The 26,124-nt window shown below is 33.9% G+C and overlaps 1 protein-coding gene and 1 non-coding gene across 6 annotated transcripts; one reads left to right on the forward strand and one right to left on the reverse strand.

Annotated features, from left to right (window-relative positions):
- Positions 1-10,117: 10,117 nt before the first annotated feature.
- On the forward strand, positions 10,118-17,548 carry LOC107939174 (uncharacterized). Of its 5 annotated transcripts, XM_041075026.1 has the most exons (10): positions 10,164-10,213; positions 10,373-10,418; positions 11,195-13,957; positions 14,038-14,124; positions 14,768-14,920; positions 15,882-16,045; positions 16,224-16,371; positions 16,560-16,682; positions 16,782-16,869; positions 17,180-17,548. In XM_041075026.1, exons 2-10 carry the CDS (start codon positions 10,389-10,391, stop codon positions 17,377-17,379), a joined length of 3,756 nt encoding a protein of 1,251 aa, XP_040930960.1. In that variant the 5' UTR covers positions 10,164-10,213; positions 10,373-10,388; the 3' UTR covers positions 17,380-17,548. The 5 variants fall into 5 exon arrangements, 4 of the variants coding, with proteins under 4 accessions (XP_016727945.2, XP_040930960.1, XP_016727944.2 ...); XM_016872456.2 differs by lacking the exon at positions 10,373-10,418 and having other exon boundaries at positions 10,118-10,213; XM_016872455.2 differs by lacking the exon at positions 10,164-10,213 and having other exon boundaries at positions 10,552-13,957.
- Positions 17,549-25,730: 8,182 nt separating this feature from the next.
- LOC121205184 (small nucleolar RNA R71) lies at positions 25,731-25,837 on the reverse strand. The gene has a single exon (XR_005900269.1). It is a non-coding gene; the product is annotated as a small nucleolar RNA R71 (small nucleolar RNA).
- Between the last annotated feature and the right edge of the window lie 287 nt (positions 25,838-26,124).

Below are 26,124 nucleotides of genomic sequence, written 5' to 3' on the forward strand. Positions count from 1 at the left end.
TTAAATAATTAATTTAATAAAAAATTAAAATTCCTAAAAAATTAAAAATAAGTTAGTAACTCACACCATATTCCAATATTTCCTAATCTCTCAAAATCCCTAATAGTTCGTCCCTAATCATTCATCCCAATCGTTATTTATCTCTGTTAGAATTAAGTGACCCGAATCCTTATTTAAATAAAATGTAGTGGTAAAATAAAATAAAAGAAGAATCCATATAGAATTACACTTCTTTTATTTTATTTTAGAATAAGGTTTTTTAAACCTTATTAAATTCTATCTATTTGATATTGATTAGAATAAGGTGTTTCAGTCTTACTAGAATATGACTTTACAAGCCTATAAATAGACACAGTCTATTCCTCTTGTAATAAGTCGAATTCAACATAGTGAATTTTCTTCTCCTCTGGCCGTGATTTTTTTCCCGAAAGGGTCTCCACGTAAAAATCTGCGTGTGTTCTATATTTTATTTTATTTTTTATTTTTCACAAACTAGTATCCGAGCTTCCGGGTTGTTCAACTCGATCACGGTAATGGCGTCTTTGAAGTATGAAATTTCGCTGTTGGATCATAACACCAGATTTGCGTTGTGGCAGATTAAGATGCAAGCAGTTCTTGTGCAGATGGATCTGGAGGATGCCCTGCTAGGGATAGATAAGATGCCTACGATATTAACAGATGAAGAGAAGAAGCGTAAGGATCGAAAGGCATTAACACAATTACAGTTGCATTTGTCCAACGAAATTTTACAGGATTTGATGAAAGAGAAGACTGCCGCTGCATTATGGAAGAGGCTAGAACAAATATGTATGTCGAAAACTCTAACAAGCTAGTTGCATATGAAGTAGCGTCTTTATGCTCATCGTTTGGAGGAAGGTGCATCTGTACACGAACACTTAACAGTGTTTAAAGAAATTTGAATAGAGGCCATGGAGGTTCAGTATGATAAGGAAGATCTAGGGTTGATTCTACTTTGTTCGTTGCCCCGGTCTTATTCAACCTTTAGAGATACGATTTTATATAGCCGCGAGTCTCTCACAGTTGATGAGGTTTATGATTCTTTGACCTCGTATGATAAGATGAAGTATCTTGTGGTTAAACCCGACTCTCAGGGAGAGGGTCTCGTTGTTCGTGAGAGACAAGATCGAAATGCTAATGATGATCGTGGAAGGACACAGGAACAGAATCCTCGCGGTAAATCTAAGTGTAGATCAAAGTCTTCAAACAGAGGTAAAACTTGTAACTTCTACAAGAAGAAAGGGCACATTAAATCTGAGTGCTATAAGCTACAAAATAAGATTAAAAGGGAGGCTGTGAATCAAAAGGGAAAACAACCAGAAAATTCCAGTGAAGTTGATGTTGTAGAAGACTACAACGATGGTAAACTTCTAGTCGCTTCTGTTAATGATTCTAAAGTAAGCGAGGAGTGGATACTTGATTCAGGCTGTACCTTTCACATGAGTCTCAATCGGGATTGGTTTACAACTTACGAAACAGTGTCTGAAGGTGTTGTTTTGATGGGAAATAATGTTTCGTGTAAAATCGCAGGTGTTGGAACAATTAAAGTTAAGATGTTTGATGGAGTTGTCAGAACACTTAGTGACGTACGAAATGTTCCAGAATTGAAAAGAAATTTAATTTCATTGAGTACTCTTGATTCAAAAGGGTACAGATACACAGCTGAAAGTGGGGTTTTAAAGATTTCCAAAGGTTCCCTTGCTGTGATAAAATGGCAGAGAAAGATTGCCAAGTTATATGTTTTATAGGGTTCTACTGTTACTGGTGATGCAGCTGTCACTTTCTTTTCCTTGTCAGATGATGATTTTCCTAAACTTTGGTATATGCGTCTAGGGCATATAAGTGAGAATGGCATGGTAGAATTAAGCAAAAGAAGACTTCTTGATGGGCAAAGAAACTGAATTTTTGTGAGCACTGTGTTTTTGGGAAGCAAAAGAGTGTTCGATTCACCAGAGGAATCCATAACACGAAGGGAACGTTGGAGTATATTCATTCTGATCTGTGAGGGCCATCTAGAGTACCTTCGAGAGGTGGAGCTAATTATATGCTAACCTTTATTGATGATTTTTCCAGAAAAGTTTGGGCGTTCTTTCTAAAGCAGAAAAGCGATGTGTTTTCTGCATTTAAGTCTTGGAAAATTATGATTGAAAAATGGATGGGAAAACAAATAAAATACCTCCGTACAGACAATAGCTTAGAGTTCTGTTCTGATGAGTTTAATAGATTGTGCAAGTTAGAAGAGATCGTGAGACACTTGACAGTTCGCCATACTCTACAGCAAAATGGCATTGCAGAACGAATGAACAGAACGATTATGGAGAAGGTTCGCTATATGTTGTCAAATGCCAACTTACCAAAGTCATTTTGGGCAGAAGCAGCCCCTACGGCATATTTTTTGATCAACCGATCTCCATCCATTGCCATTGAGAAAAAGATTCCACAAGAAGTATGGTCTGGTAATCCTACTAATTATTTTGATTTAAAGATTTTTGGGTGTCCTGCATATGCTCATGTTGATAATGGAAAATTGGAACCGAGATCCATTAAATGCATTTTTCTTGGTTATGAAGCTGGTGTAAAAGAGTATAAGTTATGGTGTCCTGAAAATAGAAAAGTTGTGATTAGCAGAGATGTTGTTTTTCATGAAACTGCTATGCTACCTAACTTATCTCTTAAAGACTCTTCAAATAAAGAAAATCAAAAGCAGGTGGAACATCAGATTAATACAGAGTCAATTTCTCAAGCCAGTACAAAAATTGAAAATAGAGTTGCTTCTTCACCACAATACTCTATCGCCAAAAATAGAACTAGAAGAGAAATTAAACCTTCAAAGAAGTATGCCGAAGCTGATTTAGTTGCTTATGCTTTAAATGTGGCTGAAGATATAGATGCAAATCAAAAGCCATCTAATTATTCTGAGGCGATTAGCTATGAAGACTTAGAAAAATGGATATTTGCTATGCAATAGGAGATGAAATCACTCCACAAAAACAGAACATGGGATCTTGTGAAACTTCCTAAAGGTAAAAAGGCTGTTCGTTGTAAATGGGTGTTTAAAAAGAAAGAAAGGACTCTAGGAGTTGAAAAACCTAGATATAAAGCAAGGCTTGTTGCAAAGGGTTACAGTCAAATTCCAAGAGTGGACTTCACAGATGTGTTCTCCCCAGTTGTTAAGCATAGTTCGATTCGAGCTTTGCTTGGTATTATGGCCATGCATGATTTGGAGCTTGAGCAATTAGATGTAAAAACTGCATTTCTGCATAGAGAACTTGAGGAGGATATTTACATGCAACAACCAGAGGGTTTTATAGTCTCAGAAAAAGAGGACTATGTTTGCTTGCTGAAAAGGTTCCTTTACGGTTTGAAACAATCACCAAGACAGTGGTACAAGAGGTTTGATTCCTTTATGACTTCTCATGATTTCAAAAGAAGTAGTTTTGATAGTTGTGTTTACTTTAATAAAAACAGTGATGGTTCTTTTGTGTATCTACTTCTTTATGTTGATGACATGTTGATAGCAGCAAAAGATAAATGAGAGATAAGAAAGGTCAAAGCCTAACTAAGTGAAGAATTTGAGATGAAAGATTTGGGACCAGCAAATAAGATACTTGATATGGAGATTCTCAGAAATAGAAAAGTAAGTAAATTGTACCTAAGTCAGAAGGGGTACATTGAGAAAGTTCTTTGCAGATTCAATATGCAGAGTGTTAAACCTGTTAGTACTCCTTTATGAGATGATGAGATTGAGTACATGACACATGTTCCATACTCTAGTGCAGTGGGATCTCTCATGTATGCTATAGTTTGCTCACGTTCAGATTTATCATATGCAGTTAGTGCAATTAGCAGATACATGGCGAACCCCGGTAAAGAACACTGGAAAGTAGTTCAGTGGATTCTAAGATACTTATGAGGTACTACTAATGTTTGCTTACAGTTTGGAAGAATTAGAGATGGGTTCATTGGGTATATTGATGCCGATTTTGCTGGAGACCTTAATAGAAGAAGATCTCTCACAGGTTATGTCTTTACAATCGGAGGTTCTGCAATCAGTTGGAAAGCCACTTTGCAATCTACAGTCACTTTGTCTACCACTGAAGCTGAGTACATGGCGATTACTGAGGCTTGTAAAGAAGCTATTTGGTTGAAGGAACTATTTAGTGAACTCAACGAAGACCTTCAAATTAGCACAGTATTTTGTGACAGTCAGAGTGCCATCTTTTTTACAAAAGATCAATTGTTTCATGAGAGAACAAAACACATTGATGTTCGGTATCATTTTGTTCGTGATATTATTGCTCTTGATGATATTGTTGTGAGCAAAATTAGTACTCATGAAAATCCTGCAGATATGATGACTAAGTCACTTCTTATAACCAAGTTTGAGCATTGCTTAAACTTGGTTGGTGTTCATTGTTGAAGTTAAACCCTTAAGGGGTTTTTATGGAAGAGGTAGAGAACTTGTTCGTTGAGAGTTCACGATGAAGAACTTGTTTATTGAGAATTCGTGTCAAGGTGGAGATTGTTAGAATTAAGTGACCCGAATCCTTATTTAAATAAAATATAGTGGTAAAATAAAATAAAAGAAGAATCCATATAGAATTACACTTCTTTTATTTTATTTTAGAATAAGGTTTAAAAAAACCTTATTAAATTCTATCTATTTGATATTGATTAGAATAAGGTGTTTCAGTCTTACTAGAATATGGCTTTACAAGCCTATAAATAGACATAGTCTATTCCTCTTATAATAATTCGAATTCGACATAGTGAATTTTCTTCTCCTCTGCCCGTGGTTTTTTTCCCGAAAGGGTTTCCACGTAAAAATCTGTGTGTTCTATATTTTATTTTATTTTTTTATTTTTCACAATCTCAAAACCTCTAATCGCAAAAACCTTCCATTTGTTAAAGAAGAGGTTTTTTTTTTCAAAGACATTTTCTGTATATTTATCCTTTTTTTTTTCCTTTGCTTCACTCTTTGACAAGAAATGAGTGTTTGAATGTGTTTTTAGTTGAAACTAGTTTTCTGTTTGGTTTCCGAGAAAGTAAAGGAAGAGTGTCGAGGATTTTAGTTGATAGGGTTTAATATAGCTAGGCATTTTACTTCAAAGTGGAGACAAGTTCTGAGAAATGTGAAGGATTTTTTAATTTTTCAAATTTTTAGGGTTTAAGAGGGAGAACTTTAAATTTCTTTTTGGTTTTTCTGATTATGTGTGAAAATACGGTGATGCTCTAGAATGTGAGGTATGGGAGAGCTTTCAGTGAATGGACCTTACTTTTGGAAAGTGTCATATGATTGCAGAAGTAAAAAAATGACATTCAATTAAGCCATTTTGAATTTTATATGTACATATAAAATAGAATTAATAAAACTTTTTAGAATTCTTTACAACTATTGGAAAAATGAAGGCAGAAGGTTTTTAGCTAATATGATTTCTGGTTCAAGATGTTTTATACTTGTTTTAATCAAAAAAATAAAAATATATAAATTTTGGTTAATTCGGTTAACTGAAATATTTTAGTGTTAATTTTTTTAGAAAAGGTTTGGTTCAATTAATGATTAAAGGATTAGAAAATTAGATTAATACTAGTTCAGTTCGATTAATTACCGAACTAACCATTTGAATACCCCTATACTTACCTACCTACCTCTGCGTTTTCTCAACTAAAGGGAAAACAAAAAGTTTTTGTTTTCTTTTTTACTTGTGGACCATAAACATAACTCTTACGGATTTATGATTTCATTTTAACAAGAGTTAGAATATGAATTTTCTTTTCATGGCCACAATCAAGGGCCAGTCTATAAAAAATTTTAAGAAAGATCAAAATTGAATTATAAATTTTTGAGAAATTAAAATATATATGTTAATTTATTTATGACTCCATCAGTTTAAATTATTTTTTTATTTTTAAATAAAAATATAATTTTACTATATAAAAATTTAATAATAAAGAAAAATTGCATTTTTGGAGAACCAAGACCCACCAACTTCCTTTACATTCGGCCATAACTATAATATATTATATGGGAATCTAAATTTTATAAGAATTTTATTCTCCAAATTTTAAAGTGGAGAGTATTTAAATTACAAGTTATTATAATAATTTAAAAAATTAAAATATGGGAATCCAAAATTTATACTTACAATTTTAAATTGAAACCTATATCTTACTTTTAAGCTTACAAAATAGTTTTAATATTGATATTTTTTTACTAATAATAATTACAGAATTATAATATCATAAATGACCCTTGAATGTATGTCAAATTTTCAATATAGCCCATCCAATATAAAATTATAATTTTGTAATTTTTATTATTAGTAAAAGAATACCAATATTAAAACTACTTTGTAAGTTTAAAAGTAACATATAGGTTTTAACTAGTAAATTTTATATTCCTATATTTTAAAAGTAATTGTATTCCAATATTTTAATTTTTTAAATTTCTTATTATAATTTTTAGTACTGTTTTAATTTAGAAAATAAAATTTATAAGTGGAGGGACCATATCAAAATTTTGATAAATTTTAAAGTTGATAGACTACATTGAAATTTTGATAAGTTTTCAGGGACTATCATGATATTACTCCATTTTATATTTGAGCATTTCATTTGCCCAAAGTGGAAGACGATTTCTGCAAGATCCGACTTTCAATGGGTAGAAAGTGTAATTTAATTACATGTTTTTTTTATTATAAAAAAATCTAATTCCTTGGACATGTTTGATTGATAATTATATTACTAATTTATTAGGATTAAATCAAATTAAAATTTTATATATAAAATTATATAAAATTAAAGTTTATGATACATGTTTCAATTCCTGTATAAAATTATACATTAAATTAAAGTTTACATATAATTTTGAAATTTATCCCATTAAATTAATATTTATGTTAAGCTTTAGCCTTAGAGGGAAATTTATTTCAAAGCCCGTATCTTTTGTTTTTTTTTCCTGATTATTGTTCTTCAACTAGCTTCTCGTTTTCCCTCTAAATCTTTCATATCTTTCGTCTTTTCTAATTAAGAAATTTTGGGTTTCCTTTGGTCTTTTTCATTTGTTCTTAAAGATTGAACCTTTTTTCCTTCCCTAGATCTCGTACCGAGTCCATGAAGAACTCAGTTGCTACTTAATCCTTTACCAAGCTTATTACTGTTTTAGCCACCTTGTTGCTACTCTTTCACCTTGTCTTAGGTGTTGACTATGTCCCAACTAAGAAGATTCTCTTAAATTGCAGTGAAAATACGAGCTATCTTATAACAATAATAAAAAAAATGGACTTGGGATATCAGACCCAAGTTACTCACCGGAACTGAAAAATTCATCATCTCCCTAGCTGCCACACAAGAGCCGGCAGTACTCGTAGTTCCTTACATGATTGCCCGTGTTTTTCACTCCAACTTCACCTATAGTTTACCGATAGTATCTGACCAAGAGTTTGTCCGGTTGTATTTCTACACTAATTCGTACAAGTGTCAAAACGCAATTGTACACCCCTATGATGAAATGTGGTTCTTATGACGAACTGAGGAGCAATAGAGATGGGGAGCAAGGGATGGGCGGTGACATGGATCGGAGGTTGTTAGGGTGGGTGTTGGATGGTGATAAAAATTGGTGGTACTTATATTGCAGAAAACAGGAAAAAAAAAGTGTTTTAACCAATTATAGAGAGATCTCTAATTTTAGTCCAAAGTAAAAAAGAAAAAATCATGTCCGTAATCTGGTAGTGGATTAATGGATTTATAATGACAGTAGCCAATTCAACCAATTATCTTAATTAAAATAACTAAAATTGACCAAAAATAATTTAAAATGATTAAAATAAAAATAACACTATTTTAGATTGATCTGCAATGAAATTTACCCTATTGTTTAAGAACCCTCATCAATTCAGAGCATGGATGATGTCTCGTGAGCCTAAAGTGATATGCCCAAGGTAAAATTTCAGCTTGGCTCAATTCCTTATTATTATCCATTTATTAATAGTTTACAAGTAAAAATATATTTTAATAACAAGTACAATACAATTACAAACATGTATTTATATAGTTAGAAAATCGAATTAAAATAATATAAATGAACGAAAATCAAAATATAATTAAACAAAACTCACTCATATCAATTGCAAATAATGAACCCTATTGGCCATGATATCAAAACTTTATTATCTTTCTGTTTTTTGGTTTTTAAATCAAATTTCAGCGTAGATAGTAAGGTATTCGAAAGTTGAATCCATACCTCTTTAGGTTAAATGCGAGTTTATATTTTTCCACTTGTATCAGCCCGAACAACCATTTTATTATTTAAAATTAATAATATATATTTTTATAAATAAATTTTAATAAATTTTTATTATGTTTCAACTAACAAAATAGATCATTTAGACAAACTTAAGTGGATCATGCTTGAGCTTGAACCGATTTTTTTTTTGGAGCTGGAACTCGGCCTAATTTGGTTTGGTCCATGAACATTCCTAGCAAACACTATATAAAGGGATAAAATAACATTTAGTCATTAAATTTAACAAAAATTTTTAAATTGGTCCTTGAATTTTTTTTATCCACTTTAGTCACTAAACTTGATAATTTTTCCCAATATTAATCTATATGATGTCATGACAGTCTAATATTATGTCATGCCATCGCTTAAAAAATTAAAATGATGATATGATACAGATTTAAAATATCATATCATGAGGTACTAAAATTAAGGAAAATTGTGAAATTGAAGCACTGATAGGGACAAAAATGAAATTAGACCAAGTTGGGAAGAATCATCCAATTGAAGTAGTGGAGGACAACGAAGTGATGTCATAAGGACGTGGACAACTACATCAATAGAACAAAGCGTTGTCGTATAACATCATTGTAAAACTTGTGGAAGAGGTTGGTTGGTGCTAGAGAAAATCATGGCAGCAACGACAATCTCTGCCGTCCAGTTTAAGGCCAATTATTTCTTCCTAGGTTTCGTCTCACCCTTGCGAATAATTCCATTTTCATTTGTCCATTTTTTTTTATCAAATTGAATAAACATATAAGAATGAGATTTTCACATTTGTTTATTAAATAAAATAAATACAAATAAAACTTATTCACAAGTTTATTTATGTGTTAAAATCATATTATAAATTTTGATCATATCTACTCTAGTTGAGATAATATTTAAAACTACCCATAGCTATTCTTCAACCCATAAATAAAAAAATAATATACTTCAATACTTACAGTTCTTCCCCAACCCATAAATAGGAATATAATATGCTTCAGAACACTTAAAATCATGTTCTCCTACATTATCAAAAATATATACACCAATCAAATTAGTACTCAATCCATATTTATGTATACTTGGTAAAACTCTAATTATAAGATTTATTAGAGAAATAACATATAATATATTTGGATGAGATATATAGTAACCTTTCCTGTTTTAAGATTAAATAATATATATTATATACCAAACCAAAGAAAGATATACTTTATAAAGAAAAATTCAAAATATTTGAGAGGGTGAACTTGTGAAAAGGACAGGGAAGCAAACTTTTCTAAATAGGGTTAATATATTATTTAGTATATGAATACATTTTTAATGTTCAAATTGATACTTAAGTTTCTCAATTTAGTATTTGAATTTAGTTTCAATGTTCAATTAGGTACTTAGACCAAACAACATCATATGGTTTGATGAATATCTGACATGAATGCTCTAATAAACAACATCATAGATATTTGATTGAGATAAAAAAACCTCGGATACTAAATTTAACATTAAAGTTAAACTAAGATATTTAACTGGAAAACAAAACTCAAGTATCAAACTGAAAAAAAGAAAATTCAAGGCACTAAAACGAATATTGAAGCCAGACCCAAGTGTCAAATTGGGACAAAAATAAACTTAGGTACCAAACTGAATATTTATGTCAAAATCAAGTACCAACTGGTATATTAATACTTTCAAATATCAGAACTACACGTAGGATATAATATAATTATAATATTATATCTTATTTTATAATATAACTAGAAAAAAACCGTTACTGTTACTTAAAACTGAAAAAAGGTTAAAAGAAAATAATATTTTAACAAATTAATATTTATTTATTATTATAATAATATTATTAATTTTAACGCGAAAGCTTAATTCTCGGCAATGTCTGCTCTCGCAGGCTCGAGATTGTCACCAGTTGCAGCCGTAAGCTTCGCTCTCTTCTCCACCATTTCCAATTTATCATCTTTTATCATTTATTTTCCTTTTATTTTTCTACTTTTTTTCCGCTTTAGGCTTCTTTTTTTTGTTTATTTTCTTTTTGTAATGTTTGCCTCTCTCGATCCAATCTAAAAAAATTGTCAGCTCAAGAACTCAAAACATGGATTTTATGAAGCACATAAATTTTCTGGTACTGTTATTTTAATTTTGTTGTAATTTCGTTTAATATTTTTAAAATTTTGATGGATATGCCACTGAATTTCAGTTGAAACTTTGCTGATTATGTATTTCTTTTTTATATATATTTGCTGTTTTTTTTTTAGGTTTCGGTATACGTAATCCTGAGCGACGATCATGAAACATAAGATTTTAGTGTTTTGTTTTTCGTTTTTAGATTGGTTTTTCATATTTCTTCGTTTGGATCTAAGGTGATCTGATTGATTCTGGAATCTGTAGACGAGAGAGGCATTTGCATACTTAGAAATTTAGCTAAAATTTGGCCTTGGATCGAGAGATGCTAATAAATTGTGAATAAATTGTACCTAATTTATGTAAAAGTGGAAGTGATGTTCCTTTTGTTACATGATTGAGGCAAATTGGGATGCAAATAGTAGAGATAGGAAGTTACTGATGTGTGAAAGTCTGTTGGTTTTGATTTGATGTTTAAGCTATTAGTACTTGGAGGTAATGCATAGGGGAATACTAGATTTTGACTGAGGTTGTGAATGTTAGCTGAAATGAGAATATCTTCATTATGCTTTACTGGTTGATGGGTTGAACTGGAAAAGAGTGGCTTGAGGAGCTAAGCTAAGACATTGTTTATGCAAGTAAATTGACCCAGGAACTTGTTTGAGGAACATGATCAGGGAGGCGCCTAACACATCTGATCAATTGATTGAGCAAGAATATATATCTGCTGTTCCCTGTGTAACAAAGAATGTAAATAATTATAATATCTCTGTACAGACAGGTGAGGAATTCTCCATGGAGTTTCTTAAGGAATGTGTTGGCACAAGAGGGATTCCTGCTATACCAGATGCAGCTCAGATACATGAGAAGAGAGTTGGGATAAACCAAAACCAGAACCAAGAGCTGATGTATCAGGATTTAGCCCAAATTCTTGGGCTGAAAAGAATGGATTCTGAGTGCGTTTCTGATCTTTCTGATTTTTCTTCTGCGCAAGGGTCTTTTAGAGAGAGTGAAAATAGGTCTTGTGTTGAAAAATTAAGTAAATGCCAGAAGGAAGATGATGATATTGGACAAGTGGCAAGGAAGGCTTTCGGTGAATTGAATTGTGATAGGAGCCATCTGAATGTCTCTGCACCAGCTACTACACCCACTAATGTATGTGACACTCCTAGTTCCAGCAACTTTGGTGGGCAGGGAGCTTCTGATGGAACACAATCTGGGAAAATGAAACTTCTTTGCAGCTTTGGTGGAAAAATATTGCCCAGGCCTAGCGATGGCAAACTCAGATATGTTGGGGGAGAGACACGTATTATTTCCATTCAGAAATGTCTTTCTTGGAAGGAGCTTGTGAGGAAAACATTAGATGTTTTCAACCAACCTCATTCAATCAAGTACCAACTTCCAGGTGAGGATCTTGATGCCCTTATATCTGTTTCTTCTGATGAAGACCTTCAGAATATGATGGAGGAATTTAATGGGCTTGAAAAGCCTGAGGGTTCTCAAAGGCTGAGGATATTTTTGATTCCTTTTGGGGAGTCTGAAAATGCACCTTCCCTTGAGGCTAGCACCATTCAGCAGAGCAATCCTGATTACCATTACATGGTAGCTGTTAATGGGATGGTAGATCATAGTCCTAAGAAAAATTGTGGTGGGCAGTGTTTACCCAGCGAAGGAAGTCAACTAGGACCTGCTTTGGATCATAACCCTAGTTTTTTAAAAAGGTGTCCAACTTCATTACTCCCTTTGGAGACTATGAGTTGTTTCAATGCCTTGCATCCATCTCAAGTTTTCCTTGATTCCCAGTATACAACCAGATCCCCATTTACATCTCCACCTATTTCTCCTCTAGCTTTCCAGCGTGGAGATTCAAACACTGTTTGTGCACAAGCAATTGGTGATAACTCCGGGATGGAAAGCAACAGCTCCTTCATTACAGGACACTTAAGTTCTGAGAACTGTGGAATAGAAAATCCTAAATACAAGCAAGTTCAACAGGTTCCACCAGCTTTGATGAATTATAGTCTCCCTTACATAAAGGTTGATGCCAGCCAAACATGCCAACCACATGAAGGGCAGATATCAAACCCTGATCCCAGCACAAATTCCACTTCCCTTTCAGTTTTAATTAAAAATAATAGGGATTACAATGGTATCTCACATGAGAGGCCTATCTCACAAGCTGCCAATCCATTGAACCTGTTGTCAGCATCTGTTGATTCCATGGACTCTCACCCAGGCATGCCACATGTATTTTCAGATTCAAAGTTGCAGGAACTTGGAGGAAGGTCTGGTTACTATTCACAAGAAGGAACTAGCCCATCTTCCCCTTTAAATTTTGCAACAACTCGATCAGCTTCAAATGTAGTGCAGGAAACGTTGATGCAACAACAAGATAGTATTGGTCTAATGAAGTCCCGGGCAGAAAATGATTTGTCAGATAGTGAAGCTACATCAGACTCAATACCGGATATGTTGATTTTTTCCCCAGATCCTGACGCTTCATCCAGGAATAAACCTATTCATAAGGGGGCTGATGATGGTAATGACAAGTGCCAAACAGCTAAAATTGATTTGAGTAAATCCATTTTCCTGACACTTAACAACTATGATACTACAATCTTGGATGCCAGTAACAGCTCTGATAAAATTGATCCAGTTTTGCATCAAGATGAAAAGTTTTACGAGTGGAGAACCCCTGACAGCAATATGGTATGCAACGAAAAATTATCTAATGCAGAATGCAGCCGAACTTCTGGTGTTGCTATTGATAGTTGGAAAAAAGATTCACATGTCTCTCAGAAGATGGTCACTTCATCCTTGGATATTAAGGATAACATAAAGTATCCACAGACCTCGGACAAAACCACAAATGATATAATTGAATGTTGTGATTTCAGTGGGAAAGTAATTGTTGGACAAGGGAGCATTACTTCAGGCACCAGCAACCCTGAAGTCACATGCTTATTTCCAAAGACCATGGAAGACATAAAAGATGAGAGTTTGGCGGGTGTTCTTATCTCTGATTCATTGAATGGCCCATTGTTGGTTAAACCGCAACAATTGCAGTGTGTTTCAAGTCAGAAGGATATATCTAAAGAAGATATGCTGATCAGTTCAATCAATTTGTACCTATCTGCAGTTAATATTGATTCTTATCTGTGCTCAAACGTGGACAAGGATGACCTTCAGTCTATGTTACAGAATCCAGCAAAGGATGCAGCTCCTAGGAGAGACTTTTCTCTCATTGATGATGACCTTAATTATCCCATCCAAAATGCTGGGAAGATGGCCCCCATAGGATCTGTGCATGGGAATTCAATTGTAGAAGAGTTTACATTTGCTCAGACAGAAACCGCAAGCGTGAACCAACATCAAATCCAGCAAGATCCAGTAGTTATTTTTGAAGATGAGATCACAAGTGTGCCTTCTAGGATTGAAGTTTCATCTGCAATGGTCCTACCTGTGGATGTGACTGGCAGTGATATTGTTTCTCCTATTGCTAAAGATTTGGTGGATGTCATTCCAGAATCTGAGTTTGAGGTAAGACGAGTTAAATTTCATGTACAACTAACCTGTTTAGATGCTAGTAAACTTAGGTATCTTCATGGCTTTGTCCATAGGATGCTGCAGCTGATGACCCAGACAAGGATGAGACATTCAGTGATGCTCTGATAGCTGAAATGGAAGCCAAAAGCTATGGCTTGCAGGTTCCGTACTGAACTGATTTATACCTGTTTTCAATAAAAATTTCTTGTATAACAGGTGACAAGCTCATGCAGTGTAGTTTAGTGAAAATTTTACAGTGAAAATTCAGCTGCAAATATAAAGTTTCCCCATTGGCGAGTTAGGAAAGCATTCTTTTTTATTTATTTTTGAATGTGGTTCCATTTAGTTAGTCTATATTGAAATTCTAATTATGTGTTTGATTAAGGTATCCTCATGATTTCACAAATGAACAACATGCAAATTAACTTATGCATCAGTTTGTAATTTGATCTTGTTTACAGAGTTTCTCCCCTTCTTTCTGTCTTTTCTCCATCTCCTTCCCTTGCCATGACTTTTACTTCATGCATATTGGTAATTATCTTTAAAATCAACTCCCATAGCTTTCCTCTTTTTCTTTTTTCATTGAAAATCAACAATATTGCTATTAATCTACTTTTAGTATGGCAACAAGGTTAGTGGTTTAGTTAGAAGATTTGATTCTACAACTACCAGTCTTGTTTTCTCTTGTAACCAAAAAATTTGAAAAAATTATCTATTCTCTATTATCCCCTCCTTTAACTTTACGCCTTGCTTGCAAAATTAGCTTCTGAAGGAGATTGAAACTTTTCTGATTCTGGTGGACAGATTATAAAAGATGCTGATCTCGAAGCACTAAGGGAGCTAGGATCTGGAACGTATGGAACTGTTTATCATGGAAAATGGAGGGGAACAGATGTTGCTATAAAGAGAATAAAGAAAAGTTGCTTTTCCGGGAGATCATCAGAACAAGATCGACTGGTGGGTTTCCAGAGATATTTCCTTTCTTTTCTCCCCTTCTATTTCCAGTTTTCAATCCTAAGTAGGAGAGTTGATATTGAATCTCATAAGATGCTTCATAATGATTTAGGGTACATATTTGATCTATTTATGAACATTTGCTTGATTAATGTCTAAGCAATTTTATCTTTGTAAATATTCATGACAGGCGTTCTCATTTGTACTAGTTATTCTGTTGTACAAACTTTGGGTGTTGAAAATTCTAGAGAGGGAAAAATGGAATATTTTTGCTGGTTAGATGGATTTGGATAGTGCATTTGTATTCTGGGATTCAGCCAAAAAACACAATAAAGAGGCTGTAAAATATTAGCACTATTATTGTGTCATGGAAGTCAAATTCATGGGGGTAACTTTGCTCTTCTTTTCTTGAATTCTGTTAAAGTGAAATATACCCACTATTGTTATTCTGCAATTTGAGATTCATAATCTGCTTCTGTTATTTTCATAAAGCTTGTCAGTTCTCGAGTTAAAGTTGTTTGTAGCAAGCTATGACATTTATTACAAGAGATTATCTGTGATATTTATTCTGTTCTTCTGCAAATCACCTGTTTTAGGAAGATTAGCCTGTGTTTTGTCATCATTGCTTCAAATTTTAAATAGAGGGTGTTGGGAAGAAAGTAGAAAATGGCCTTCTGTTATCCTTCAGGTTAGATTTAGTGTTGACTGAGCAAGACTGGGATAACTAACTTAAACGTGAAAGGCAAAAAACAGCTAAAAATATACAGGGAGTAAGAGAGATTGAGTCCTCTGCATTTTGAGCTGGGTCGTTTTTCCCTCCTTTGCTTCCATTTTTTTCTATTGTAACAGCATGAAGAAAGGGGAATTGGTAGTAAGATCCTTTAAACACTTTTGTAGTCTTATTCTTCATTGCAGTTTGAGTTATTTTGCATGCCTGAAGCTGATGAATGTTTGGCTGTACCAGATGAAAGACTTCTGGAGAGAAGCACAGATCCTCTCAAATCTGCATCATCCAAATGTAGTTGCATTTTATGGAGTAGTACCAGATGGAATTGGAGGAACCTTGGCAACAGTAACTGAATATATGGTGAATGGATCCCTTAGGAATGTCCTAACAAAGAAGGAAAGGTAATATAGGTTCAATCTCCCAATTTTATAGTCCTTCATTCATTGATAATACACTTACTGTTTTTCTTTTTTTTGGAATCCTTATGCAGATCACTTGATCTTCACTCCCAATTCTATAGTCCTTCACTTGTTAATAATGTACTTACTGTTTTTTCTTTTTTTTGGAATTCTTATGCAGATCACTTGATCTTCACAAAAGGCTCATAATTGCCATGGGTGCAGCTTTTGGCATGGAATACTTGCACGCCAAAAACATTGTCCATTTTGATCTGAAATGTGACAATTTGCTTGTTAATCTAAGGGACCCACAACGACCCATATGCAAGGTAATCAAGACAAATTCCTCACTAGTAGACATTTTGATTTCAAGGTGCCTTAAGTGACATTAAAACCATAAATGGTCAGAAAAAGGAATTCTTAATTCTGGTTAAGTCCAAAATCATTTTTGGTCCACAAGATGAATGCTGATCATATGTATACAATAGAATAGCCTTAAACCTTCATTGTTCTGTAGGTTGGAGATTTTGGATTATCAAGAATCAAGCGCAATACTCTAGTTTCTGGAGGTGTGCGAGGAACTCTCCCATGGATGGCACCAGAACTGCTAAATGGTAGCAGCACCAAGGTTTCTGAAAAGGTCAGTAAAGCTGTATTCTAATTATTTAATATGTCTTGCCACAGTGAAGGAAAGGATGATGCTCATTAAAGCCAAAATTTATGATATTTAATTTGACAGGTTGATGTTTTCTCATTTGGAATTTCAATGTGGGAAATCTTGACCGGGGAGGAGCCATATGCCGATATGCATTGCGGTGCCATTATTGGTAAGATTTTGATTTATCTAATATATTAATAGCCCCGATTGTGAACAAGAAAATATACATGCATGGAAAAGTGATTGACATGATATTACTTCCACTGTGGAGGGCATATGTTTGCTAAACTGGTGGATCGTCATTTTCTTTGCTATAGTATAAAACAGCAACCCAAACAACTCAAGTAATCAAATTGAAGCGATATCATAAAACTGCATGCACTTAACCATCCTTCCTGTCCAGTTTTTCACTAAACAAAAACCTTGTGCTTTTCACCAAAAATCTGGCTTTATTTTCAATTGGTGAACTATGATTGCAGGGGGGATAGTGAAGAACACTCTTCGACCTCCTATTCCAGAACATTGTGATCCCGAGTGGAGAAAGCTGATGGAACAATGCTGGTCTCCTGATCCTGAATCAAGGCCATCATTTACAGAGATAACAAACAGGCTGCGATCCATGTCTATGTTGCTTAAACCCAAGGGACCTCGCAATCAACCGAAACAAACAAGGCCATAATGTCAACGGTATGATTCAACATTATATGCGAGCACCTGTTTTGTTATTTTAGGTATACCCGTAAAGCTTAATGTCTCCAACACACCATTTGAGGATGTGCATATGTAGAGTTTGATCATTGATAGCCAAAATTTTTTCCCCTTGTTGATAAATATATCTTCATTGTTTATTCTTTTGTTGATAATGAAAGATAGTTATATAATTTTTATATTGTATCAACTTCACTAAATGAATAATTATCCTCTCAAAGATCTTACCTTTCAAAATCTAAAATTGATATCTGAAATATTATTCTCACCACACATCATCGGGGTCACAAATATTGAGCTTCCCATAAAAAAAAATGTTATGTTTCTAATTTCCAATCCCTAATTTAACATGTTTTTTTTATACAATTTTTACCGTTACTTATAATTAAAGATAATATGTGTTTAGGTATAGTTAGATTCATATTTTATTATTTATTTGCAACAACAGTGCCAATTAAGTTAAACTTGCTAAATCATTATAACACTGTTTTGATATATATATATATTTGTAAAAAATATTTTTTTACTTAAATATACAAAGGAAGCAAAAAGAATTAAAAATTAAGAACATCGTTAATCAATTAAAAAGAAGTCATGCAACTAAAAAAACACTATACCATATAAAACACAGTGTTTTCGGAATATACTGAATGATGTTATCAAATGTGGGCAGAGATAGACAGTACTCTACTCTAAAATATTGTAATATCCGCTCTTCTTCCGACAAGAAAAAAAGATCCCCAAGACAATAAGAATATACTCTTTGACATTATCTTTAATATAGATAATTAATTTCACTTCTTGTTTGCATAACAACAAAACATAAAAACTATTTAGATCTTCTGCTTTTCCTTTTGTTATTAGTCGTATGTCATGCAACACTCAGAAACAGTACCGGTTTCCCGACCACGGTGTTTTCCGATAATACCGTTCCCAGACAGCGGAAGTTCGAGATCAAACAAGAACGAAAATAACCCGAAGTTTTAACCAAAAAAAAAAGAAGAAGAAGAAGAAGAAGAAAAAAGCTAAAAGAAATGGTGCAATCTAGACAGTTAAAGCCACGGAAGTTTCTTGCTAGTTTCCACTTTCCAACACTTGGGAAATAGTTTTTCTTTTCCATTTGTTATTTTTGCTTTTAAAAACGAACGTGGCCCGACATTCCACCGCATAATCCCATGCAATGGGGGGTGGAGAATAATAATAAAAGGTGGCAAACATATTCTACATTGTTCCAGTGGATTCCATCGCCACCTTTTACGCCATGGACAGCACAGTGACACGTCGAATCACCTGAGTTTTGATTAATTTATTTATTTTTCCTATTCAAAATGCTATGAGAAAGAAAGGTGAGAAAGCTTGAGACACATGCTTAAAAACACTGCAAAGATTATAGCCTCAAAAAAAAATGTTGTTTGTTACATCGTGTTTTATTATACTTAGCATAAACAGATAACTACTTTAGCATAAACAGCTAACTACTGTGGGCTTTGTTGGCACTTTCTCTTTTCTTTCTTTTTGGTCATTTGAGACAAAACTGGTCATTGTCTTTGCCCCCATTGCCATTAACGTTTTTATGATACAATTTTTGCATTCAATGTGCTAAAAAATATCTAACAGTGTGTTGTGTAGAATCATTGGTATTCTTAAATTCATCAAAACTTTGAAGGGATTTACAAAAGTAGCTTCCATGAGAGTTCACCATGTGTATGTGTTTCTTTGGTTTACGACTAACCATTTCTATCTAAAAAAGAGTAATTTCACCGAACAACCTCAAATTATGGACCATATTGTTAACTAAGAAACATAAAATTTCTGAACATTTTTAAATACTTAAAAATATCCTTAAATTCAGAATAAATAAATAAATAATAAAACCTAATAGATATAATATTGTGCTCATGTATAATCAAAATTAGGCCTTAAACTTGAACCCAATATGATATAAACTTGAATTAAAGCCCGAAACTTGTAATTTCCCATAATAATCTTGTCCAAAAATTTTGCTCGCACAACCTTTAGTAAAATGATCATAACTTGATCTTTCGAAATTGAAAACAAGTAATTCAAAGTGCGTTTCGAACCTAAGAACTAGATCTTCAAACACTATGATAAGACATCTCATTTGGAGACGTTTACTAAGATTATCCCAATTAAAAACAAATCATTTGAAAGTATTTATTTATTGAAATACTTGTATTTCTAAATATAATGTGGGTATAAAGATATAATGTTTCAAAAACATGACAAAATTAAATATACTTGTTGAGGGGATGACATGTGTTCATACTATTCGTTTGGACCTAAAAAGGTAGTTTGTTATGGAGAAGGTGATCAACCCTTATGCTTAGATATTTGTTGCGGCCATTGTTATCACGAAAGACAAGGCCACTCGTCTTGGTCTTCAATAGATTTTTTCATAGAGGATGAGACCTCTTACCTTGGTCTTTAGTAAATTCTTCCAAGGGGAATGAGACCTCTCACATTAGTTAATTTATCAAAAGGGACAAACCTATCACTATAGTCTTCTTTTCCGCATACTATGTTGGATTCGTGCTTTCTTTGTTTGTTGTTTGAAGGGATGCAAGCTGATTTCTTAGATGTTTGTTCTTTGTCATGAAAAGGTTGAACAAGATGTCCCAGTTGCGTAAATATTTTGAATGTGATGTCATTGATGGTGTTGTTGCGTGCCTTCTAAGTGGATAAGAATTTTTGGGTCACCTCCATTAACATTTTCTTTTGTCAGGTTCCTTGTTGGTATTCTGTTAAAGCCCTCATATTGAAGAGGTGGCAATCGTCATTTTCCTTGTTTTTATGGAAAAAAGTGAACAAAAGAAATTGAATGAGATGTTTGGTGGCGAGAATTGTACATTTAGGACATTGAGGGTATATGATCTTTCAAGTGGCACTGCCTTTATTTCTTCATGCTCAAGTAACCTTCATTTTCGTTGTTTTCTTCCTTGAAAATCTATCGCCACCCCTTCTGTACCAACACTGACTTCTCCGGATATCCAACATCATGTCATCCTTAAGAAAGTTTAGTTAAATCAAGAATTTCAACATCTTTCTTTCTTAGGGTACATTTGTCACCCTTAGAGTTGCCATTGTCATGTTTAACCGTGATGCGACGAATTTCCTTTGTTGGCGATGGTGCATTTATATTTGTTTAGGGGATCTACCTTCTTAATTGTGAACCTCATTTATCTTGATACTCAGAGATTCTTTCTATAGGAGAATTGTGTTTATTCATGTACATCACCCGCTTCTATGTCAATACTTTGAAATTATATTTTCCTTCTTGTGTTACCTAAAACCTTGGAGAATAATCCTAGCAGTTGAGTGGGAATCTAAAAAAATGTTGTTTGTCTTCCTTGTCTTTAATTCCCACCCTAATGGTTTTCTTCCCTCGTGGTTGATTCCTTAATGTTTCAACTCCTATCTTCGCCACATCTCCTTATTTGGTAAGAAGATTTAAGGAGTGACCTTGAAGGTCCATCATTCTGTTATAGCATGGCGTAAGGTCTATACCTTTCTTTATTCTTAGAGAGTGGCTTAATTTCAAACAAACTTCTCTTTTCTTCATACCACTTCCTAGACACTGTATATGTCTTGGTTCTAGTAAGGAGACTTGAAAAGAGAACAGATTTGTCTGCTGGTAAGCTTATTCTAGCCTTGAACTTTGATCCTTGTGGTATCTTTTTCCAATTTCATAGAGTGTCCTCTTATTAACCTTTGTAAAGAAATGTCATTGATTGGTAATAGGTGTTTTCGTAGCCTATGTATCAACTTATGCTCCTTTTAATGACCTCTTGTGCAAAGGATGAAGGGTTTCTAACTTGATGAGAAAGGGGATAGTTTGCCATATTCCCACTGAGGATTTCTCCTTACGAGGTGTTTAAAAGAAGTATAATGATGAAAAGGAGCAAGTGATACTCCTTTTAGATGTTTCGGGCAGTGATAGTTATGACACCTTACTATAGCCTCATCTTTCATCCACTAAACAAAATGACAGTTTGGGTCTCTTTAAAATAAGGGCAGTGTTGTTGTTCCAAAGGTCGCCTTTGATACCAAGATGAATTTTCTTATTTTCTTGGTTGTTCCCCATCCCTCTTAGCTTCTTTTGGAACATATTCTTAGAGTTGAGACTAAAAAAATATTTTAAGCTTATAGCTCTCGGTATTGTTGAACAGTTGGTTGAGAGCCTTTTTCATCCTCAAAACCACAACGATATTTAATGATTTGAAGAGTTAGAAGAGAGGATGCGCATGTTGTTGCTCCACTATGATAGTTGTAAGTAAGAGGAATGGTATGCCTCTACCATGTTATCTTGGACCCATTTTTCAAGCTTGTCCCAATGTTAGTTATGGGGAATCTTAGCCTTCTTGTTCTTGGTGATTATATCCTTTATAAGGTAAAGATAGCATTTTTTAGGGTTCATGTTAGAAGTTGTGTGACCCAAATTTCTGTTAAACATAAAATACAAGTGGCAAGATAGGTGGATCTACAAGGGCGAAAACTGTATAATTGGAATCCGTTTAAAAGTTTATTTCCTCTATTTGATGTTGATTAGAATAAGGTGTTTTAACATTATTGCATTACTTCTATTTGACTTTGATTAGAATAAGATTTTAAACTTATAAATAGACGTAATCGTCTCTCCTCTTGTATCATTCGAATTCAACATAGTGAATTTTCTTCTCCTCTGCCCGTGGTTTTTTTTCCAAAAAAGATTTCCATGTAAAATTTTGTGTGTTCTATTTTCTCTCTTTTTTTGCGATACACTACCATTATCATCGTCCTATTTTCGCAGTTCCCATAGATAGCATCAATTTTTATAACAATAAAGTTATACAAGGTGTTTGATGGTACAACATAAGTTGTTCACACTACAAGAGGTGTAGAGAGTCATTGGAGTGAAGGTGGTTCACACTATGAATGGTGTGGAGAGCTATTAGTTTGGTGGTTCGAGACTAAGTTTTGACAAAGTATCTATTGTATGGATGTCTTCATTTTTACCCTGATATTAAGAGGTATTTATAAAAGAAAGAATATAAATTTATCATATAATTCTTGCATATATCCATGTATAAATATGATATTGTAACCGAAATTAAAAAGCATCAAAATACTTGGGAAAACTGTATTGAAATTTAGCGAAAAATAATTTCGATAATTTTCTTTTACTCAAATAAACTTTGTTTTTCTTGAGTTCGAATTCTAGATTTGTGAGACTTATAATTGCAATTATCTAGAAATTGTAATTTATGTCCAGAAGTTGAATTTTTTATTTGACACATACAATTAAGGATTTCGAGTTCCACCCTCTATGAAGTCTTGATTTTTGTCCTGTGTTCAATTATTTGATGTTAAAGTCTACCCTCTAATCAGGTTATCACATAGGATTCAAAGTTTCGACAGTTTTAGTTTTGAAATTTATAATCTGCAATATTGTTATGGAAATTCCTGGTTATGGTGCTGTTAGTGATCCTTGCGATGATGGGAATCGAAATACCAAAAAAGTTCACTTCAAAGCAGTGGCTGATGGGGAAGATACTAATATGGTTGTCGATTCTGATCAATAGCCGACAATATCTTTCAAAGATAAACTCTTGGGGGGAGGCATGACTGGCCCCGATGGGAACCTCGCAAGGAATGATTATGATCTTGATTTAAAGGATGAAGATGTTAACATGTCAATAGTCAATGGGATTCCGGCAATTGACTTCTCAGATCGAATCAAAGATATATTGTTCAAAGAAATGGAATCAACTGTCATTCTTAAGTTACTCGAACGTAACATTGGCTACAACGTGCTATACAATCGTACTCTTAACCTTTAGAAATCGGTAAAATCTTTTCATTTAATGGATATTACTAATGGGTATTTTTTGGTGAAATTTCAGGAAATGGAAAATTACAATAAAGTGTTAACCCAAGGTCCATGGATTGTTTTTAGGCAATACCTTACTGTGCAACCATGGACGAAAACATTCAATCTAGATCAACCCTATCCCAGCATGGTAATGGCTTGGATTCGACTGCCGGGTCTTCTAGGATACCTGTACAAGAGGCAAATCATCGAAGCAATAGGCGGGTTAATCGGGAAAGTTGTTAAACTAGTTTTACAAAAGGATAACAGAACTCGGGGATGGTTTGCCCGTTTAGCCGTTTTCATTAATCTCAACAAACTGCTTGCCTCTAAGGTTTTGGTTAATGGAGTCATCCAACGGGTCGAATATGAGGCACTCCCTACGGTTTGCTTCAGCTGCGAAAAATATGGGCATATCAAAGAGCTATGCTCGTTGATAAACCGTAATTTATACATATTTTTATCCTATTCTAAGCATATTTATGGATGATTTCTCCTTAGATTTGGTGAATTCGATGCTCCTAATCCTTTAATTTCATGTTTTATACTTCGGTGAGCATATGAGAGTAAAAAGAGTGAGAAATGGGCCAAAAACAGAGAAAATGGGTCAACATGAGAAATCAACACGGCATGGACTTCCTCACACGGGTAGTTCACACTCCTGTGTCTATTTAACAGATTGCAACACGGCCTGAGCCATCTCACACGGGCGTGTCCCTGTCGAGCCCAAGTTTATTCCTATTCAAAAAATGCCACTCTTGAGGGTTTTGAAGCATTCTAAAGCCTATATAAACACCCCAAGAGGTGCCCAAAAGAAAGACACGGAGTAGGAGGCAACGAATTACTCGAAGAAAGCCGATTGATCCATCTCAGAAGCCAGATTCTCCTTCAAGACTGAAGATCTCCCTTCAATTCCCTTCAATAGTTTTTTGGGTTTTCTTTATGTTTTGTTATCATTATTTTTTTGAGGTGTTTTCTTTCATAAATATGAACTAAACCCCCTAAATACCTAAGGGGAATGAAACCTAAGACAGATCTTGTTATTATTATCTGAATTATATAATAAATATTTGATTTGTTCTTAATTATGTGTTCTTAATTCTTGCTTTGATATTCCAATATATTAATTCAAGTTTTGATGTGCTTATTCAGAGGAGCAAAAGTCCCTGTCTAAGAGTAGATCTAACATAATTAAGCGGAATTAATTGCACGCCTAGAGATAGAGTGACATAATTTTGCCGGATTAGGGTAAAACCTAATAAGGGAATCCATAGATCAAGTTAATGCAACACTAGGGGTTTTAATTAGAATGAGATTTCAATTAATCAACCTAGGGTTAGACATTGTTAGTCTCGAGAGAGATAATAATATAAATTAGGGATTTCTACGGATCAAGTCAAATGTATAAATCGTCTAATTCAGAGTCAATAACATGTGAAGTCTAGGTGGATTTTTCCTCAGGTATTGTCCAAATCATTCAGTTTTCCCAAAAAGTTATTTCCCAAATTCACTTTCTATGCATTCTTAGTTTAGTAATTAGTTTAGATAAAACAACTCACTTTATTTTTAGGCTAGATAATAAAAAGAAAGTTAATACTAGTACTTTTAGTTCCTTTGGGTTCGACATCCCGGTCTTGCCATAAGCTATACTACTGTTCGATAAGGCGTGCTTGCCTTTTTCATGATAGTAGTTAGTTTTCAAAAATTATCAATTATAAATTATAAAACTTATCGCGATTTGTTCACATCAAGTTTTTGGCGCCGTTGCCGGGGAGCTAAAATATTAAGAACGCTTAATTTTTATTACTTTAGCCATTTTTTATTGCAATTTAAAATTTTTTTATTTTTGTTAATTTTATCAAATTTTCTTTTTCCTTCTGGCAGGTTTTTATAGTTTATGACTAGAAAAAACTCGCAGAAACTGAAGAGAAATAAAGCGAAGCCTAAGATACACAGAGAAAGAGCAAGAGGACGATATTTCCACCACAACCAAGGAGACGGCTAAAAATTAAGAAAATTCGCTACCTCCTGCGATTGCTGCTGATCCAGTAAATCAGAATCCTGTTCCACGCACTATGTATGATTATGCTAAACCTACTTTAACAGAAGCCTAATCGAGTATAGTTAGACCTGCTATTGCTGCAAATAATTTTGAATTAAAACCTAACACGATTCAAATGATACAACAGTTTGTTTAGTTTGACGGTTTGCAGGATGATGATCCAAATACTCATTTGGCGAATTTTTTGGAGTTTTGCGACACATTTAAAATCAATGGCATTTCTGATGATGCCATTCGCCTTCGCTTATTTCCCTTTTTACTGAGGAACAAAGCTAAACAGTGGTTGAACTTGTTACCACGAAGGTCAATCTCGTTACCACGAAGGTCAATCACTACTTGGGAACAATTGATGGAAAAATTCTTACTTAAATATTTTTCACCGGCTAAAACGGCTAAGTTGAGGAATGATATCTCTTCTTTCGTGCAGATGGATTTAGAAACACTCTACGATGCATGGGAAAGATACAAAGATCTATTAAGAAGGTGCCATCACCATGGGCTGCCCTTATGGTTAAGGTTCAAACTTTTCACAATGGCCTGAATCCTTCAACTAGACAGATGATTGACGCAGCTGCTGGTGGGACTATCAATAACAAAACACCTGAAGTGGCTTACGAATTTATTGAAGAAATGTCATTAAATAATTATCAGTGGCAAGTCATAAGGATAAAGCCAATAAAAGCAGTCGGCGCTTTTAACTTCGATTCAGTCACCATGCTCTCTAATCAGGTAGAACTTTTGAATAAAAAAATTGATAGTTTACTTGGTTCTTCACAGGTTCACCCAGT

This window comes from Gossypium hirsutum, chromosome A08 (assembly GCF_007990345.1).
Source record: "Gossypium hirsutum isolate 1008001.06 chromosome A08, Gossypium_hirsutum_v2.1, whole genome shotgun sequence".
NCBI classification, from domain to species: domain Eukaryota; kingdom Viridiplantae; phylum Streptophyta; class Magnoliopsida; order Malvales; family Malvaceae; genus Gossypium; species Gossypium hirsutum.